The sequence below is a fragment of the Myxine glutinosa genome, chromosome 1 (genome assembly GCF_964187855.1).
Source record: "Myxine glutinosa chromosome 1, kmMyxGlut1.1, whole genome shotgun sequence".
NCBI lineage: Eukaryota > Metazoa > Chordata > Myxini > Myxiniformes > Myxinidae > Myxine > Myxine glutinosa.
This window is the reverse complement of record NC_136261.1, coordinates 115,827,045-115,848,288: the sequence shown is the minus strand read 5'-3', so window position 1 is coordinate 115,848,288 and position 21,244 is coordinate 115,827,045. Positions and strand designations below refer to the sequence as shown.

At 40.5% G+C, this 21,244-nt stretch overlaps 1 protein-coding gene across 1 annotated transcript in view; it reads right to left on the bottom strand.

Moving 5' to 3' along the window:
* The window catches only part of MAP3K1 (mitogen-activated protein kinase kinase kinase 1), a 218,447-nt gene that overhangs the window by 97,698 nt on the left and 99,505 nt on the right, over positions 1-21,244 (bottom strand). The window contains exons 2-9 of the mRNA XM_068117561.2: positions 18,931-19,111; positions 18,453-18,692; positions 18,169-18,363; positions 12,630-12,746; positions 7,088-7,236; positions 2,737-2,858; positions 1,234-1,315; positions 453-603 (exon numbers count right to left, since the gene is read on the bottom strand). Of these exons, the coding sequence (XP_067973662.2) occupies positions 453-603; positions 1,234-1,315; positions 2,737-2,858; positions 7,088-7,236; positions 12,630-12,746; positions 18,169-18,363; positions 18,453-18,692; positions 18,931-19,111 (1,237 nt within the window). The remainder of the gene's footprint in view (positions 1-452; positions 604-1,233; positions 1,316-2,736; positions 2,859-7,087; positions 7,237-12,629; positions 12,747-18,168; positions 18,364-18,452; positions 18,693-18,930; positions 19,112-21,244) is intronic.

The window sequence follows — 21,244 nt, the reverse complement described above, 5'->3', positions numbered from 1 at the left end:
AGGGCAGGAATTTGGAATTTGGCCAGGCTGCCGGTGATAGCTTGCCGACACTACGCAAAGGACACCATCGGGCCTTTAACGTCCAGCAACTAATGCTAGCAGACAGGACAGGACGCTCAGTTTAACCTCCATCTGCGGGACAGCACACACATTGATGCCTTGCCATGCATGCGAAACACCAGGGTGTTGGTTTGTAGCTGGACCTACATTCAAATGCAGACGAGACATCTCAGAGGCGAGTGTACACACCTCTAGGCTATCCTGCCACACCGTCATCGCAGGCACTTGACAAAAATTACAAGATGTGCTTTTTTGGGCAAGTAATCAAGTATGTAATCAATCACGTTCATAACCAAGTAAATAAATAACGATTCAAATAATTTAACATTACACTTTGGTTTTTAAAGAATGACATTATACAAAACACAGAGTTTGAAGAGATCAAATGGTACCTGCACCCAGGGCTCGGCAAGACGCTGGTAGGGTGCTGGGATGGGCTGCACGCCAATATGCAGTTGTGAAACCTCCGGATCGGGTCTTGTCCTCTCTGCCATGTCTAGCTGCGACATTGATAACTCTTGTAGAGTTTGTGTCACATCAAACCTGAAAGGTGAATATACAGTTTACGACTGCACAAGGGTAGAGCTGGGCAATAAGACCTTGACTCTGGAAGTCCTGCATGCTCATGTTTACAAATCATCTTTTGGAGTACCCAATGTCTGGCACCTGCCTGCATCAAAGTAAACCTGCTACAAAATTAGCACACCATGCACATATTTTGATACATCTTTCACTTTGATGCCCTGAGTATCAATAAACTAAGCACATTTCAGCTCTCTTTTGGATTGCACTTAATCTTAAGTACAATTTTGGGTTTCACTGAAATCACCTGAAAGTTACAAGTATTTGTTGTCCCCAATAGGAACATTTGCAGAACATTCATGACACTTCTTAAAATCAGGTGTCCAGGCTCATTGAGGAGCAGAAAAGAGGGTATAGGGTCCTCAAACACAGTAGGATGAAGGGGAAGCAGGTGGATGACAATGGATGGTTTCACTACAGTATGAGGAAATGAGTAGCAAATGTAAAGGGGGATACAGGCTCAGCAGGTGTATAAAAGCACAGGGTAGAAATGAGAGAGATTATGAGGTGCAGTAGGTTATAAGAATTAAAAAGAAGAGCATGAGAAAAGGACCAGAACATTGTCCAATGATGGTAAGAGTGGGGATATACCCAGGGAATTCGTTGGCCTTCCACTTGGCTCGGCACAGAGGGCAGATCAGAGACTCCTTGTTTCGCCGGCACTCCTCTGCCCCTGCACAAATAAAGCTGCCAATGAGTCATTGTGGAAATCACTTACAGCTGGGAGTACGTTGATGTATTATGCTCCTAAAATAAAACTGAACAGCATATACGTAGTGTGTTCAAAAAGTATCCGACCTTTATTTTTCGTGCGTAAAAAAAAAAGAAGCTAGGGAGGCGTTGATTGGTGCACGTATGTAGGCGATCCTAATGCGCACGCGTGAATTTTTTCCCACCTGCAGAAGCCGTCATTCGACGGCAGACCGCCGATGAGTGAGGACATGTAAGTGAGCGCCGTCGGATTTTCGTTTTTGACAAAATGACGGAAAAACTTGAACAACGCTACTGCATCAAATTTTGTGTAAAGCTTGGCGATTCCCAAGTGGAAACGATCCGCAAGATTCAACACCGTTCATTCCATTATGAAGGAGGATTTGGGCTTCAGGAGAATCTCAGCGAAGTTCGTACCAAAGCTGCTAACGATTGAGCAGAAGCAACTCCGTTTGGAGATCGCACAGGACATGCTGGAGACTGTGAACAGCGATCCCAGCTTCTTCAACACAGTGATCACTGGCGATGAGTCCTGGGTTTATGGGTACGACCCAGAAACCAAGTTGCAGTCATCACAATGGAAGCATCCAACATCCCCGAGGCCAAAAAACACAAAATTTGATGCAGTAGCGTTGTTCAAGTTTTTCCGTCATTTTGTCAAAAACGAAAATCCGACGGCGCTCGCTTACATGTCCTCACTCATCGGCGGTCTGCCGTCGAATGACAGCTTCTGCAGGTGGGAAAAAATTCACGCGTGCGCATTAGGATCGCCTACATACGTGCACCAATCAACGCCTCCCTAGCTTCTTTTTTTTTACGCACGAAAAATAAAGGTCGGATACTTTTTGAACACAGGTAGATTTAGAACATTGAGAGGATATGGCCTGGCCAAACCCCAATGGAGGAGAGGGGAGAGATTTTTCCTCAATTGTCCCACTCACTATGGATAGAAGAGCTATGTCGGAAGATTGCTTTTCAATGCCCTGGGAAGTTATATCACCCCCTCCCTTCCCCAACCACCCCCAAGGTTACCAGACCTGTGTTTATCTGAAGTCAAGTCCTGTGTTGTCAGACTCTAGTGTCTGTCTGCAAAACAGCTTTGAAATGAGCCTTAGAAACTCTAAAAACCTATCTGTATATGTAATCCTTATGACAAGTCTAAATGTAACGCTCCTGGACACACATAGGACAAGGCCTTCCTTTTAACATGATTATTTATATTGGAAGTACATATTGTTACCCTTTGCATTTCTATCATGTAGATAGGTATATGTATTCATGCAAATCATGCCCACGAAATTTGCAATGAAAGCCACTCATACACTGAAAAAAAATCAGATCAAAATACTAGCTCCGTACAGGTGCCGTATTGCTTTTACTTACAAATGGACATGCAATGGTGGTGAAGCTTATTTCGACACCCGTCCTCACATACAGTTAGACTTTCCTCATCCAGCATTCCAAGTAAGCAGATGGGACACACATGCTCTTCTTCCTCCTTCATTCTGCAAACACACATCAACACATTGCTGAAGCTAAAACTACATACATATTTTCACAACATGTGATTACAAAAAAAAATTCCAAGCAGAATAGTTCTTAACTAATGGTTATTAAAATAATGTAACACTCTTCTTCTACTACCAGTGTCAACAGTGTAATGCAGAGCTAATTAATATATTGTAAGGTAGCCATAAGTTAGAAGAACTGAGAAAATTCTTCAGTGTAATTCTTTACCATTCCCACTACTAACACACATCTTTGAATTCTTCATTCAAAGATGTGTGTTAGTAGTGGGAATGGTAAAGTGTATGTACAGTACATAAATAAATAATTCAAAGTTGTGTGTTGTTAGTGGAAATGGTAAAGTGTATGTACATAACTAAATAATTCAAAGTTGTGTGTTGGGAGTGGAGATGGTAAAGTGTATGTACATAAATAAATAATTCAAAGTTGTGTGTTGGTAGTGGAAATGGTAAAGTGTATGTACATAAATAAATAATTCAAAGTTGTGTGTTGGTAGTGGAGATGGTAAAGTGTATGTACATAAATAAATAATTCAAAGTTGTGTGTTGGTAGTGGAGATGGTAAAGTGTATGTACATAAATAAATAATTCAAAGTTGTGTGTTGGTAGTGGAGATGGTAAAGTGTATGTACATAAATAAATAATTCAAAGTTGTGTGTTGGTAGTGGAGATGGTAAAGTGTATGTACATAAATAAATAATTCAAAGTTGTGTGTTGGGAGTGGAGATGGTAAAGTGTATGTACATAAATAAATAATTCAAAGTTGTGTGTTGGGAGTGGAGATGGTAAAGTGTATGTACATAACTAAATAATTCAAAGTTGTGTGTTGGGAGTGGAGATGGTAAAGTGTATGCACATAAATAAATAATTAAAAGTTGTGTGTTGGGAGTGGAGATGGTAAAGTGTATGTACATAAATAAATAATTCAAAGTTGTGTGTTGGGAGTGGAGATGGTAAAGTGTATGTACATAAATAAATAATTCAAAGTTGTGTGTTGGTAGTGGAGATGGTAAAGTGTATGTACATAAATAAATAATTCAAAGTTGTGTGTTGGGAGTGGAGATGGTAAAGTGTATGTACATAAATAAATAATTAAAAGTTGTGTGTTGGGAGTGGAGATGGTAAAGTATATGTACATAAATAAATAATTCAAAGTTGTGTGTTGGTAGTGGAGATGGTAAAGTGTATGTACATAAATAAATAATTCAAAGTTGTGTGTTGGTAGTGGAGATGGTAAAGTGTATGTACATAAATAAATAATTAAAAGTTGTGTGTTGGTAATGGAGATGGTAAAGTGTTTGTACATAACTAAATAATTCAAAGTTGTGTGTTGGTAGTGGAGATGGTAAAGTGTATGTACATAAATAAATAATTCAAAGTTGTGTGTTGGTAGTGGAAATGGTAAAGTGTATGTACATAAATAAATAATTAAAAGTTGTGTGTTGGGAGTGGAGATGGTAAAGTATATGTACATAAATAAATAATTAAAAGTTGTGTGTTGGGAGTGGAGATGGTAAAGTGTATGTACATAAATAAATAATTAAAAGTTGTGTGTTGGGAGTGGAAATGGTAAAGTGTATGTACATAAATAAATAATTAAAAGTTGTGTGTTGGGAGTGGAGATGGTAAAGTGTATGTACATAAATAAATAATTAAAAGTTGTGTGTTGGGAGTGGAGATGGTAAAGTGTATGTACATAAATAAATAATTCAAAGTTGTGTGTTGGTAGTGGAGATGGTAAAGTGTATGTACATAAATAAATAATTCAAAGTTGTGTGTTGGGAGTGGAGATGGTAAAGTGTATGTACATAAATAAATAATTAAAAGTTGTGTGTTGGGAGTGGAGATGGTAAAGTGTATGTACATAAATAAATAATTCAAAGTTGTGTGTTGGGAGTGGAGATGGTAAAGTGTATGTACATAACTAAATAATTCAAAGTTGTGTGTTGGGAGTGGAGATGGTAAAGTGTATGCACATAAATAAATAATTAAAAGTTGTGTGTTGGGAGTGGAGATGGTAAAGTGTATGTACATAAATAAATAATTCAAAGTTGTGTGTTGGGAGTGGAGATGGTAAAGTGTATGTACATAAATAAATAATTCAAAGTTGTGTGTTGGTAGTGGAGATGGTAAAGTGTATGTACATAAATAAATAATTCAAAGTTGTGTGTTGGGAGTGGAGATGGTAAAGTGTATGTACATAAATAAATAATTAAAAGTTGTGTGTTGGGAGTGGAGATGGTAAAGTATATGTACATAAATAAATAATTCAAAGTTGTGTGTTGGTAGTGGAGATGGTAAAGTGTATGTACATAAATAAATAATTCAAAGTTGTGTGTTGGTAGTGGAGATGGTAAAGTGTATGTACATAAATAAATAATTAAAAGTTGTGTGTTGGTAATGGAGATGGTAAAGTGTTTGTACATAACTAAATAATTCAAAGTTGTGTGTTGGTAGTGGAGATGGTAAAGTGTATGTACATAAATAAATAATTCAAAGTTGTGTGTTGGTAATGGAGATGGTAAAGTGTTTGTACATAACTAAATAATTCAAAGTTGTGTGTTGGTAGTGGAGATGGTAAAGTGTATGTACATAAATAAATAATTCAAAGTTGTGTGTTGGTAGTGGAAATGGTAAAGTGTATGTACATAAATAAATAATTAAAAGTTGTGTGTTGGGAGTGGAGATGGTAAAGTATATGTACATAAATAAATAATTAAAAGTTGTGTGTTGGGAGTGGAGATGGTAAAGTGTATGTACATAAATAAATAATTAAAAGTTGTGTGTTGGGAGTGGAAATGGTAAAGTGTATGTACATAAATAAATAATTAAAAGTTGTGTGTTGGGAGTGGAGATGGTAAAGTGTATGTACATAAATAAATAATTAAAAGTTGTGTGTTGGGAGTGGAGATGGTAAAGTGTATGTACATAAATAAATAATTCAAAGTTGTGTGTTGGTAGTGGAGATGGTAAAGTGTATGTACATAAATAAATAATTCAAAGTTGTGTGTTGGGAGTGGAGATGGTAAAGTGTATGTACATAAATAAATAATTAAAAGTTGTGTGTTGGGAGTGGAGATGGTAAAGTGTATGTACATAAATAAATAATTAAAAGTTGTGTGTTGGGAGTGGAGATGGTAAAGTGTATGTACATAAATAAATAATTAAAAGTTGTGTGTTGGGAGTGGAAATGGTAAAGTGTATGTACATAAATAAATAATTAAAAGTTGTGTGTTGGGAGTGGAAATGGTAAAGTGTATGTACATAAATAAATAATTAAAAGTTGTGTGTTGGTAATGGAGATGGTAAAGTGTTTGTACATAACTAAATAATTCAAAGTTGTGTGTTGGTAATGGAGATGGTAAAGTGTATGTACATAACTAAATAATTCAAAGTTGTGTGTTGGGAGTGGAGATGGTAAAGTGTATGTACATAAATAAATAATTCAAAGTTGTGTGTTGGTCGTGGAAATGGTAAAGTGTATGCACATAAATAAATAATTCAAAGTTGTGTGTTGGGAGTGGAGATGGTAAAGTGTATGTACATAAATAAATAATTCAAAGTTGTGTGTTGGGAGTGGAGATGGTAAAGTGTATGTACATAAATAAATAATTCAAAGTTGTGTGTTGGTAGTGGAGATGGTAAAGTGTATGCACATAAATAAATAATTCAAAGTTGTGTGTTGGGAGTGGAGATGGTAAAGTGTATGTACATAAATAAATAATTCAAAGTTGTGTGTTGGTAATGGAGATGGTAAAGTGTATGTACATAACTAAATAATTCAAAGTTGTGTGTTGGTAGTGGAGATGGTAAAGTGTATGTACATAAATAAATAATTCAAAGTTGTGTGTTGGGAGTGGAGATGGTAAAGTGTATGTACATAAATAAATAATTCAAAGTTGTGTGTTGGGAGTGGAGATGGTAAAGTGTATATAAATAAATAATGGTTTCTGAAAGCAATGCTGTACTGTTCTGTTCTGTCACAAAAAAATGTAATTGCCAAAATGCCAAATTGGGTCCAATCCCAAAATCATTTGACATGCCTCATGTCCAGATATTATTGCATAAATGTGCCGAATATGAAAGACATACATCGAATGATTTTCGAGCAGGGGCACTGGACAGACACAACGACTCAAATAAGTCCACACAGCAGGTTGGACATCATATTGTTTTATTCAACAAAGATTAATCCATGCTTTACTAACCCAGGCTCTCCACTTGGAGAGGTAGTTGTAGGAGACGTAAGCAGGTGGGAGTTGGAAAGCCGGGAGACAAACTTGGAGATGGTACTTCGAGAGGGAGCCTTGATGCGAGAACTTCGCTTACTGTGATACTTGTGAAAAAGGCTCTCGACCTGTGCAGTAGACAAGTAAAATGTGACATCTCCAAATCCTGCTGCTGATTCTCTTGTAAATGTAAATCTTGCAAATACCCATCTTTTGTGAATTGATTGCACCCTGCAACACCCATTTGGTCAACAAAACAACATCAAAGAAATAATTGCATGAACATCGCAACAGATATAAACAGAAACAACTATTTGGCAGTACCATATTGAACCACTCCGATCTTTTCATTCACCTAGACCAGAAATATATTTGTTAAATTGTTAAAGCTATTTCATGGTTCGAAATAAGCAGTGGCCCAGTGCCAATGGCCACCAAAAATTATGTTGGGCCACCAAAACCTCAGTTCTAGGTGGCCAGTGTGGCCACTGAAAATTGCCACTTTTCAAAATAATTTTATCCATGAAAATTTGCATGGAAAAACCAACTTCTGATGAGCATAAGCACTTTACATTCACATGGGTGAAACCCATTCCATAGCAGAGAAATCCTTCTTCTATTTTTTTTAGGGAACGACCCATACGGAAGTTTCTGTATGTTAATCGTCAAAACACCTTGCCGCGATTATAGGGAATCGAGGTGCTATTTCGATATGCTGATTCGTTTCTCAACCCATTTCATCAGGATGGGGTGCAATACCAACATATGTCCACAATTATGTGAATTACTTCTATAGTAGTTTTTATGAGGTATTTTTGTAGAAGTTAGGCAGGTAAAAAAGCTTGCAATTGTGTTACAGCGATCAGATGTCTGCCAGGCAGGATAGAGTCTGTCTACTTTGGTAAATTCGGAAATAGCGTCCATTATTGGATTTTCCCATCGCTGCTCCTTCCTATAGACTTTACGGAAAATACCGAAGTGCCATCTTTACAGTGCATGAAGTAAAGATGCGATTCTGCTACACACAAATACAAAACTTGACAATGGCTGTTGGTTGCGGTGAAGTTTGTGACCACTTCGATGTGAGACCAGTATATCTTAAAAGGGAACTTTGACGCAGGGGGAATCCATTTGGCCCATCATTCCTGTGCTGCACCACAACCACATTAAATAAATCCGTCAGGCTCTTGACTCAGTGACTCAGGGAAGCCCCATCTTCCCACGATGCATGACACCCCTAGAGTGTGTGTGAGAGTGTGTGGTTGTGTGTGCGTGTATGAGGCATGTTTATTGTGGAGTTCTATTGGAACTTTCAAATGTGGAATGTCATACACCGACATTATCATGAACTCCTCAGTTGATTAGACTAATTAAGTACAAATAATCTGGAAGAATTCCCATGTTTTAAACGCCAGCCATGTTAAGATGTATAGAGCAGCTTAATAGGTCCTTCCACGGCATGGAATTCTAATTACAAAAGAAATTACAAAAATAATAACATTGTACCAAAGCATTTATTAATTAATACTAATAATATCAACAACAATAATAATATGAGTATAATTTGGCAATAATAATAATGAATGTATAATCCCTTCAACTACCCTGGCCCAAGCACATTTGGTGAAATTTGTGCCCATTGGCTGAAGGGGTCTGTGAATGTATTTGTGATTGATATGCACGCATAACATCGTTGGCCACATGCTAGATCTAAAGCATGCATGCAGCAAAGGCACGTGATTGCGCAATGCCCAAATGTACAGCGATATAGTGTCAGAGATCAGTGTATAGTGCGCGACTTCTTATTGGCTGCCTAATTATAGGAGAGAATGGAATGAGCCATTTAACTACTTGGGGTATGCCAAGGTGAGGGTAACAAATTACTATTGTGTGACTGACAGTGTCATAGACAGAGAATTTTCCTGGACAAACCAATCATTTTTAAATGGCTCATACACTCATAGATGTCTGCTGGGCAGGCAATAAATTATGAGGGGAGATTCCATTTTCTAAACAAAGTTAATCAGCAAAATCAGTTAGCCTCTAATTGGAAAACAAACATCATTGAGCAGAGTAGGAGGTTTCATGGACCACCAACCTCCCTGGTCCATTATTAGGTAACATCGGAAAGATTAATTATATCTTATATAAAATATATCTAATATATATTATATATGCCTGGTGTTCGCTTAATGGTTAAGGTGGTTGGCTTGAGATCTCAGGGTCCTGAGTTCAAGCCCCTATCAGCCATTGAATTAACACCATTAAGTTGACGCAGCCTGTCATCCTTCTGTGTTCGGCAAAATGAGTACCAGCTTACTGGGATGAATGAGTCATTTGAGTATCCTGCGTCGGACTGGCGACCCATCCAGGATTGTGCCAGTTGGCCTAGGAAACTGCTTCGGCAAGGAAACTTTGGCCGAGGAAACCCAATGAATCATTGCAATGCAAAAAGGATGGTCATCATCATATATTACACACAATGACAGCTATCACTGGCTCTTTGACTATACAATGATGATTTGCCCGTAACTTCCGAATAAAATGTGTCTTTTATATTACCCACATGGATTTTTTGTTGTTGTGTATTCATGGTGTCAAATCTCTGTGTTGAAGAGTGTGACCTTTATCAATTTGGATCTTTGTATTTGTTGTAGGTGGGGGAGGGGAGAGGAGGCTTGATAAAACTACTGAGAGTTAGAGTTAATGTTATGTTTAATAGAAAATTAATTATGAAATAACGTACTGTATTGTTATGAATTTGGGGTAGGGGGGAATATCTAGATCCAGGTAGATCTGCAACTAGGTAGGTGCTCCGATGACCGTGATAGAAGAACCATCTCAATGTACAGTAAGTCAGGGACCTGTAGCCCGGATGTCGGATAAGTTAGATATTTGTCCCTGTTACGAGGGGGCGGGGCATGCTAATTAGTTCAGGGATTATGGGTAAAATTCCCTTGTGTGTCATTCCCTCTGTGGTCATCCCAGTGTCCCTTATGGCAATACATCCCATAGACAGTAGATAGGCCCTTAGTGCACACACTAATTAAATTCCCCCCCTTACAATGACTGACCGGAAAAATCAACAGGCAGCGGCCGCGCAGTATGCCACCATGGCGACAAACATCGTGCCAGGCAGGCTGGGAGCCACGCCCAGGAGAATGTGTGATGGTCGGGGAAGGGACAAAAAGCTTCCCCGTGAATGGGGGTAAGAAAGGTGAAGGAGCAGCACACTGATTGGCCACCGACCGTTGACACCTCGGCCAATCAGTGCGGAAGGCGCAAAACCACTACTTAGAAGCAGGTCGCTGATTGAAGAACAAGTGCCAGTGACGTCAGAAGACCGCGAGTAAAACTCTCGCTCGCCGGCATTTTCTCTCTCTTCTTCCTTTGGCCTTCTCGTTCCTGGTTCCTTCCTGCCCAGAGCTCTTCCCTTTGTCTCTTGCCTTCCCTTGACTGTTCCTTTTGCACTGGACCCTCTCTTGTGTTGGATCTCATCCCGTTTAGACCCTCGCTCGTTGGAATTGGAAGGACGTTAGCGCGCCGACGATTCTCTTACCCAGATTCACGCACGAACCTCGCGAACGATCGCGCGGGGACACGAGGCTTGGCGTGCAGCGGCATCCATGGGCCTGGTGGAGCGCGAGCGGGGGCGGAACGAGGCCTACTTCCCGCTGACCGGAGCCACGGTCAAACGACTGCGCTTGGAGCCGGACCATCCTTGACGACTGCAGACTACTGTTTGAGATAAGACGCACCACATTTCACCACATGATGGTTTATTTGATTCATTCTGCCTTTGTTTCGTTTCTGAAGTCTGGTGTGGGGACGTCCAAACTTAGGATTTAGTTTTATCATCGCGTTTCCCTGTCCCGATATTCATTTCGAATAAACCCTTGTATTATTTTCCCTTTCTATTCAAAACCCCGTTTTGGTTTGATTTATTGATTTCAGGTTGAAGACACCTGTGGCTGTGAAGGTAAGTCGGCATAGTTCATTCCGTCTCGCGTATCAACGGCCATTGAATTGGAAACGCCTCATTAAGCTCGATATTCCATTCGTGGTGACGCTCGGTGTTAAGTGAGCTAACCACATGACAGTATAATGGATTTACATATCAACTTACACTTGAAAATACCACTAACTGTATTCCACTTAGACACTGGTGGTCACAGACTAGAGCATAATAAAGCAAGTTTGATTTAAATCCCTTCAGCTGTTTTCAAGTATCACATTTTCACCAGCCATGACAGGTTTCACATCGATCGGTGAAGCGGTTTCAGAGAAGGGATTTTTTTAATTATTGACTTTCAAGCTAATATGGCTGCCACACCACGTGACATATGACCTTAAAAATGCAGAAATGTACACTCTGCATATGTATGGGTGGGGGATCACATTTGTGAAGTTTCGTGTTGATCAGATAAGATTCATTTTTTTAATCCAAGATGGCTGCCAAACCACATGACCTACGACATCATCATTTTCAAACTGTATGCAACAGTGGTGTTAGATGATATTTGTAAAATTTCGCATCAGTAGGGTAAGCGGTTTCAGAGATATAATTATTTAATATTTTCCTTCAATCCAATATGGCTGCCAAACCATGTGACCCATGATGTTTTCGTGATCATCTTTTAATCGCCATGCCTAGTCAATGACACACATAAGGTTTCGAGCCAATTGATTTGGTGGTTTGGGAGAAGATTTTTTTTTAAGTTTTAGGTTATATCCAATATGGCTGCCAAACCATGTGACCTATGATGTCATAAATTTAATATTTCAATACAAATGGGTCTTCGATCATGTGCATGCAATTTCAGATTTTTAGGATAAGGAATTCGGTTAAAACATTTTTCACGTTCTGGTATACCACTTCACCTATAATGTCATCATTAACATGCTTTTGTTCCCTATTGGGAGTACTTGATAATGTGCAAAGTTTCAAATTTTTCCATACAGCGGTTTCCAAGAATTTTTTTTATTTTATTTGCGTATAATCCAAGATAGCTGCCATACCATGTGACCTATGACATCACAATTATCATAACATTCTGCATGGGTGTCACTCCTACCCTGAAAGTTTTGTCTCAGTTGGACATGTGATTGCTGAGAAAAACGAGGTTTAGCCGGTACGGACGGAGGGACAGATGGACAACCCGAAAACTTAATGCCTCCGGTCACCTTCGGGGGCGAAGGCATAAAAAAAATCCCTTTTTATTCTTCCATGTATCTCCCTATATCGGTTTTTCTTGTTCCTGTTCAATAAAAAAATAGCCCCGAGTGGGCTGACGGACGGACCGACAACCATACGGACGGCCAGACATCAGGACATCACGACCCATTTTATAACTTCATCTCTTCAGGAAGCGAGATGAGATGACCTAAAAAATCACTCTTACAGATTCACCATCAAATAATATACAGGCCACAAAAACCAATTAAGTGTGACCACTGTATTTGGACCATATTGTTGTGCATCAACATTCAACATGATAATGTAGGATAAGGTCTTACAAACCTCGTAGTTTTTCAGGGTTCTTCGCCATAGCAGAGGCTCCGTGCTGTCGACTTGGAAGACACGAAGCATGACGAACATGACATGCATGCAGAAGCTTCCCCGTCCACAGCTGCATGTCTACAATGAGATGACAAAGTAGGGAAACCCAAATGAGTGGCTAAAATCAAATGGGTCAAATCAATAGAGCATCTTCAATTACCCAAAGGTATCATGTCTAATCATCGAAAGACACTGTGGGATCATTAACCACCACCAGAAATAATGCTAGCAAATGGGTCTCCAGATTAATGTCGCACCTGAGAGATAGCACACTCATCAAATCAATGCCCTGTATGCAGAGCACCAATCCGACGGTTTGTAATCGGGGCGAAAAAAAACCCATCAGACAGCGAAGACTTTTGCGCCAGCCTGCCAAGCCTTCATTGTTAAGAAGTTCGTCGTTTAGCATTTTATTGTATAAGTGCTTAAGGTCGAGAACATTTCTGCAATTTCGAGTTAAGACAATAATTCTTATTAGATTATGTTAGACAGGGCAGGCAGGTTTGTTATAAAAATGTGCAGACGTACAATGATTAAGAACAAAAGGGGCTGCGGATTTCATTTACACATGTACTTATTTGCCACAGTAAACACTAAATACCTGTAGTTGTTGACCACAATTGCCACTTTCCAGAACAAACACAGTACGTGATCAACCTGTGATACCCAAGGATAAAAATGGTGCCCAATAACAAAAGTATGACGATTGGCCAACTCCCAATACATGAGATTATCGGCGGTATCACCATTTGATGTGGAGATACAGGGAGCACGAGAAGCAGGCATGGTGGAGCATAAAAAGCAGTTGCAATACTGCTACGATCTGAAAGCAATGGACACTGCTTATTGTTTTTAGCCTCTAACCATCATGTCATATTTGCCACCCCTGATGGGGTGGCCATTGTCACTGCCGGTCATTACATAACTATGTCCGGACAGCAAGTCTGGTTCTCCTTTTTAATTCTCCATATCCAGTGCGATTCTCCAGAATCAGGCGTTGTTTTAGCTACATCATGTTATCTGCCTTGACTCACAGGACACTTTTAAACCTGTTGCCAGTCCAATTGTAACACGAGCAAAGTAGATGGCATGCCATCGCAAATCCCCACACTTCCCACCAAAGGCAAAGTTGAAAAATGGAAAAAAAGTTCCATGAGGAATGACCCAATATCAAATTTGGCATTGAAATGTTTTCTTCGTTTTGACCCTTATGATCATCCCCACCCCCTGAGTCAAATCAAATCAAATTTTAAAAAATCATTACATATTTCATGCATTCCCCATGTTGATTGCATATACAATGTTTCATTCTAAAATGTTCAAACATGTGCCCATAATTGCATTTTTTGGTATTTGACCTTTTTACCCGGGGGGGGGGAGGCGGGGAGGGCCAACAATGGCACTGCTCTTGCATGTGTTGATCATAACTACCAAATTTGGTGAATTTCTGCCCAACCGTTAAGGAGGAGATCACATGACAGATGGACATACGAACGGACAGAGACGGAGCTGAATACAATATCCTCCGGGTTTTTTTTTGTTTTTTTTTTTTAAAGAGTGGGTAAATAATATTAATATTTATAATTTTTCATTATCTTTCCAAATCATATTACACATTTTAAAGTAACAAGAAATAAATGAATAAAACGAAGAGGTGAAAAAGCCAAAACAACAACAACAACAACAACAACATGCATTTTAAGGCCATTTTCCCTGCGAGAGCGGGGGTTAGCCTTGCCGTCCCCATGACAATCTTCTCCATTAGGCCCTATTTTCTGAATCTCTCCTTGTTAACCCCCTTGCCCACATTTCTTCTTCCACCATCTTTAGCCAAGTCTTTCTCGGTCTTCCCCGTCCTCTACTTCCTTCTACATTCATTTCCATCACTCTTCTCAACCAGTCACTTTCATCCTTCCTCAACAGATGACCAAACCATCTTAACCTGTTCCTCTTCACAGCATCAATCACAGGCTCTATTCCCATCATCTTTCGCAATTCATCATTTGTCTTCCTCTTTCTCAACGATACTCCACACATCCACCGAACCATTCACATTTCCACCCTTTCCAGCCTTCGTTGCTGCTCTACGTTAATTACCCATGTCTCGCTCCCATAAATCATAACACTTCTCACACATGCAGCTTACACCTTTCCCTTCAGCTTCAACGACACTCCCCTCCTCATCAGCACGCCACTCAGTTCCGGAAACTTCTTCCATGCACATCTCCCTCTAGCAACCGTCGCCGAGTCTGATCCACCTTCTCCATTCAGCATGTCCCCGATGTAGCAAAATGTTTTCACACCTTCCAGCTTCACGCCGTCTCCAAGATCCAACTCAACATTTCTTCCATCTGCAGCTCCCTCTGTGCACACCTTACATTTGAATGTGGCTGCCACACTGGTTAATGACCCTCTCAAACCACATTTTTGATGAACCCACTCAGCGCACATTGTACATTGAATGGAGTTCACTCCGACACCCTTCCTGCACACAGCACATGGCCACTTCCGAGTTCTTTCCACCTCACCACATGCTTTACCATTTGCCATCACCTTCGTCTTTCCGATATTCACCTTCAGACCTTTTGTCGCAATACATTCCTTCCACTTGTTCATCTTTTCCTTCAGTCCATCCATACTTTCCGCAATCAACACCAGATCATCTGCATACAACAACTCCAATGGTAAACCCTCCTTTATGTTCTGAGCCAGCACCTCCATTACAGCTACAAATAGTAGTGGACTTAGTACCGACCCCTGATGCACTCCCACCTTCACCTCAAACTCACACCACTGTTTCCGTTCTTCGTCCTTACAGCTGTGCGCGCTCTTTTGTACATTGCCATCACTACTCTGATCAACCTGATCAACCAACTCTGATCAATCTGATTCGATGATCGAATGAAAAAGCCAAAACAACGTGTTTAAAAGTGATGTTGGGGTATACCTGTACCACAATGGTCACCCAAATGTTAAATCATACTGTCGTGTGGATAGGGTTCAAAGCCTCGCTGCAATGGCAAACATTGTGTAAACTGCCCTTAAGCACCATCCACTTGGAGCCAGGCCTGAAATGGCTCAGCCTTTGTTGGCTGGAAGTTTCTGTGTGGGAGATTTTCCCTCACCTTTTACCTCCACCACCAAAGGTAGACTGACGGTGGTTATATTTTCACCCCAGTTTGTCTGTCTGTCTGTTTGTTTGTAAACAGGATATCTCAAAAAGCAGTAGACAGATTCAGCCAAAAGTTGATGTACAGGCTAAGTGTGTGACAAGGAAAAATTGATTCGATGTTGGTGAATATCCAACCCCAGGCTGGGTGTGTGACAAGTACGAATTGATTTGCTTTTTGTGAAGATCCGAATCCGGAACAGGGTCTCAGCAGTCCAAAGTGTTGAACGGTATATTCCAATAGTACTTAATTAATAGACATACATAATTAATAGACAGGATGCCATTGACTTCAAACACTACATAATTAATAGATATAATGAAAACTCACATGACTGGAGAAGATACTATTGTAGAGTTTCTTCTTCTTCAAACAATAACAACTTCTGGCTGCCAGACTGCAAGACCCATCTTGTTGAAATTTTAAACACCTGTTCTGCTATACACCTACTACATTTCTTTGAAGTTTCACATCGATTAATTAAGCGGTTCGAGAGATAGCATTTTTTTAAAAAAGATTTTTGTTCAATCCAATATGGGCGCAAAAACCAGGTGACGTATGAATTATTCAAGGGCACAATGTTATTCCCGAGGTATGGGAAACATACGTGTGAAGTTTCCATTCGATCTGTTCAGACCAGTGAAGTTTCTTTTCAATCTGAATACACAAAAGCCGTTCTGGAGGAGTGGCTTTTTAAAGGTTTATTATTCAAAAAATAAGAGCTGTCAAACCATATGACCTATGACATCATGGTCATGGAAACTTTTGTTTGTCATGGGTATTGGGTATGTGATCATGTAATGTTTTGCCTAGATCTGTTTCGCCGTTTCGGAGAAAAGGGTTTTTTAGTAGTTTTTAAGGCTTTTGTGTTAAAAAAAATATGGCGGCCGAACCACTTGACCGATGGTGTCATTATTACAAGTTTTTATCCACCAAATTATCCCTAGTATAGATGACGCTCAAGAAATTTCATCCTGATCGGCTGAAGTTTTGTACTTGTCAAATTATGATGTCATAATGGAGAAACCTCTGACATCATCATTAACATATGTTATTCCCCATGGAAAGTTCTTTACAATGAGCCATGTCTCAATTTTTTCTACGCAGCACTTTCGGAGATATAAGGGTGCAAAGTTTTTTGTTTTTTTCCAAGATGGCGTCTGTACCACGTGACGTATGACGTCATAATTATCATTTAAAAATTCTACAAGAGGAGGTGCTCTTATGGTGAAAATTTCCTGTCAATCGTTCCAATAGTTGTAGAGAAAAGCATACTTATTATGTGCGGACAAACACAGACAGACAGACAAATAATTACCCACACCGAGATGATGTTCCACAAAGGCACAATTCGCAACAAGCCCTTACAAGACACACACAGAAGAAAAAAAACCTTACTCGAGTCATACTTAAGGGACAAGTCTGGGTTATGTATAAAGAGGATTGTCAGGAGAAAGGGAAAATGGACGAAATAACCTCAAACGGGGGGGAAACAGGTAACGAGGAGAGCAAGATGAAGGGGAGAGGTGCGGTGCAGTGTGTGGGTAGCGGGTGTGCCGGGGAGGGCGGGGGCGGGGGGAGGTGGGGAGGGGGTCAATAACATGGCGGGTTTTTTTCTGCTGGCCAGAAGGATGGGCAGCTCACTGTATTTGAACAAAGGTTCGCATGCAAGCAGATGAAGGTGAGCAAACAGGCTGATTCCAAGGCAAAAGCAGGTGTATCACACTGAATCAACAAACAGTGAGACACAAAAGGCACACTATAAGGCACTAACTAATAAGCCCATGCTGTGGAGGGGGTTTGCAGCTACACTGCCTGACCTGGCTGGATTGCAGCTTAGTGGGGATGGAGAGGAGGGTTCAGGTCAGGCAAGAGAGGTTATAATCATAAAAAGGGAAGGAGGGAGGATTGGGTATACAGAGCTTGTGGAACAGAAAGGTGGATTATAAATAACGGTCAGTCTCACACCTATCCAAAACGAGGATCCTCCCATCAAAAAGCTAGAAATTCAAACAGCGGAAGGTCATCTTTAGGTAGATACACCGCACACGTGCGCGAACACACACCATCTACATTACAATAATTAAAGGTTTTAAAGACGGGAGGACGATTACAAATAAATAACGAAAATAATTAAATAATTATATTCCTATATAATTACAAAGATTAATATTATTATTCGTTTTTATGGCAATGACATGGATACATTTGTTTCATGAATTTAATCATTTAATTGCATTTAAACTTCATTAAAACCGACTATAAAATAATTAACATCATTATTCTTTATTAAGTTTGGGATCTGCTCTTCCTCACACCAAGTCTCACACCTGTGGTCCAATGAAAACTCGGAATTTGTTGTCTGGAACATCTCCCCCAATTAGAAATGAGTTCGGCCCAATTTGCTGCAGGAGGTAGAGCCTTGCACGCAGAACTTTGTTTATTCGCCGCTGGGTCTCCTCTGGGCTATATGGCGAGGCACCGTCAGGCGATGGAGCGCGGCGTGGAGGAGTTATGCGCCCACTCTGCATAAGAAATATACAAACGTCGTCAATATCAAGCAGAGGTTCCATCAAGGAATAACTAGGTATGAAAACCAAATAAAATCTCATACCGGTATGGGCGAGACACGGCGGCGTTTCTCTCCGGGTGAGCTCGGCCGAGAGCACGTGGCACGAGCGGGTCCAGGTACCGAGACCATATCTCCGGTCGTAGAAGTAACTTGAATCGTGATTGGTGATGGGCTGCGGCAGACCTTCTGAATTCCATTTAAATGCTGCTTTTGTGTTGCGATCCCATCAAATTCACTCTCATCTGTACCTTGCTCCAATTTTGGTGGAGGGGGTTTCACAACCTGTTGCAAGAATATAAAAATGTGGTTACACAAAAGTAGAAATAAAAAGAGGAAGAAAATAAAATAAATGAAACAGAAAGGGGAAGATGAGGAATAGGAGGACAGATAGTACAGCAGAAGAAAAGGTACATATCGTTGTTAGAAGGATTAAAAATAAATCATTGAAAGCAAGCACCTTTAAAAATAATATAAATAAAATGAATACGTTATGCAACAGCAATGTAAGGAGCAGGTTTACCATGGGGCCTTTACGGTTTTTGCGCTCCAACCATTCATGTTTCCAGGCCGGCATACAGGTTACTTTCAGCTTCTCACGGATCGCACGCTCCTCTGGGCGTTCCTCCATTTTTGGCAGGGTCGGGAGCGACTCACGTCCACTTTCTGATCCTCGCACACTTTCACGGCTTTCAAAGAATTTTCTATAAACAAAAAGCAAAGACAGAGTGATGATATTTTAAAATTCCGTCATCAGTAATGTCACAGGGCATATAAATCGGCCATCCTCCAAAATAAATACTTCACTTCTGCAATATATGAACTGCAAATTTCATTATGTGGCCTTAAATTACAAATGAAACATTAGCTGAAGGTGACATGGATAAACCATTATTAAAAGCACACAAATAACCAAATAATTTCACTTCAGTTTCCAATTATTGGGATTATTTTTTTATATATTTTTTTGTATACAAGATCGAGGCTCGTGAAAGAGCGAACATTAATCACACAGAAAGACAAACAGACACACAAAACAAATAACATCGGGAGCGGTAGACAAGATGGGGAGAGAGGGGGAAGGACACAAACACAACATTTGAGAGCAGGGACCGAGAGACATGGAGACATCGAGAGAACTGTGGGAGGGAGAGGGCTTTGGGGGGGAGGCATGGGAAGGGGGGGGGGGGGGGTGGGAGAGGTATAAAACATATGGACACTGCCAAGACTTCCAGGAAAGAAGTTGGAATTTCAAACAAGGTGGATCTGGGGTGAATTAGTGGGGGTAGAAAAGATCAAGGTTTTGGATGGGGGAAGATAAGAGATGGTGGTGAACAGCTGTTTTGAAGACCTGGAGGGAGGAGTGTGATTGAAGTGAGTGTGGGAGTTTGTTCCAGAGGCGGGAGAAAAGAGGAATGAAAGAGTGAAGGTGAGCAGAGAGCCGAGATTTCGGCAGTTTAACCATCAGAGGGTGGCTGGCAGATCTTGTGCGACCTGTAGGAATATTTGGGGGACAGAGCACAGAGAGAGCTGGGGGAGCAAGGCCGGAGAGGAGTCGGTAGAAGACAGAAAGACCACCTACCTGCCTGCGGTGAGTGAGTGAAAGGCCCTCAGAGATAGCTTCATCGCGGGAGATTCCAATGATTCTGAAAGCTTTGGATTCAACAGCGTGAAGCCGAGCCAGGTGTGAGGCAGGAGCACCAGCCCATAGGGGAGAACAGTATTCCATTGAGCTGCGGATGAAAGCCTTGTATGTGGTGAGGAGCTCAGGTGTGCCTAGGAAGGACTTCGCACGACGGAGGATGCCCAGTCGGCGACTGGCTTTGGAGGCCAGTCGCCGACTGGGCCTCATAAGCCAGTCGGCACCTGTCTCATACAGGTCGGCACCTGTCTCATACTCTAAGCCAGTCGGATAACACAAAACAGGCCTCATACAGGATAACTAAACCAAAATTGGATACAAGCTGGACACCTGTCTACTGGAATTGATTGCTGGTGTATGTTAAAGATCCCATGGCGTCCTTGACAAATAGTTAAAGATCGCCGAAACCCTGGCCAAATACCAAATTCCAGCAATTCCAACAAGCATATTTTGGTCATTGGCAGAGCCAGAAACAAGATTAAGATAAAGTAACAAAATAGACTCCATGCGCTATTGATGTACAATCTCAAGTAAATGATCCCCCTCCCACCGCCGCCTCCCCCCAAGCCCTCTCCCTCCCACAGATCTCCTGATGTCCCTGCTCTCAAATGTTGCACTTGTGTGCTTCCCTCTCTCTCTCTCCCCATCTTGTCTCCCGCTCCCTTTATCTTATGTTTTATGTGTCAGTTTGTCTTTTTGTGATTAATGTTAGCTCTTACACGAGCCTCGATCTTGTATACAAAAAAATAAAATAAAAATGTCATCACTTTCTCTAGTGAAAATTTCCAAACAGTAATGAAGAAGAAGAGTAGAATCAGTTTTCTTAAAGACTCATTTAGAAGCACTCCTACCACCCCCACCCCTCCAAAAAAAAAAAATACCAAAAATGGCACAACCATCCACCCTCAATATTAACAAACAAAAATATCCCCTCTTTTCTAATCCAATAAACTTAAAATAAACCATGGAAGGCAGTAACAAAACATGAATCTTGTTGTGACCTCAACCCAAATCCACAGAGATTTTGTAAAAAAAACTATTCCAGTTATGACAACAAGTAAAATCTCAGCAAAAACAAAAACAAAAAACAAAAGATTGTGGACCAAGCACTGTTGTTTGCAGAGTTCATATAACCAAACACAAAAATTTCAAGGGCAAAGAACCAAATCATCTATTTGTCATTATTTTTGAATTT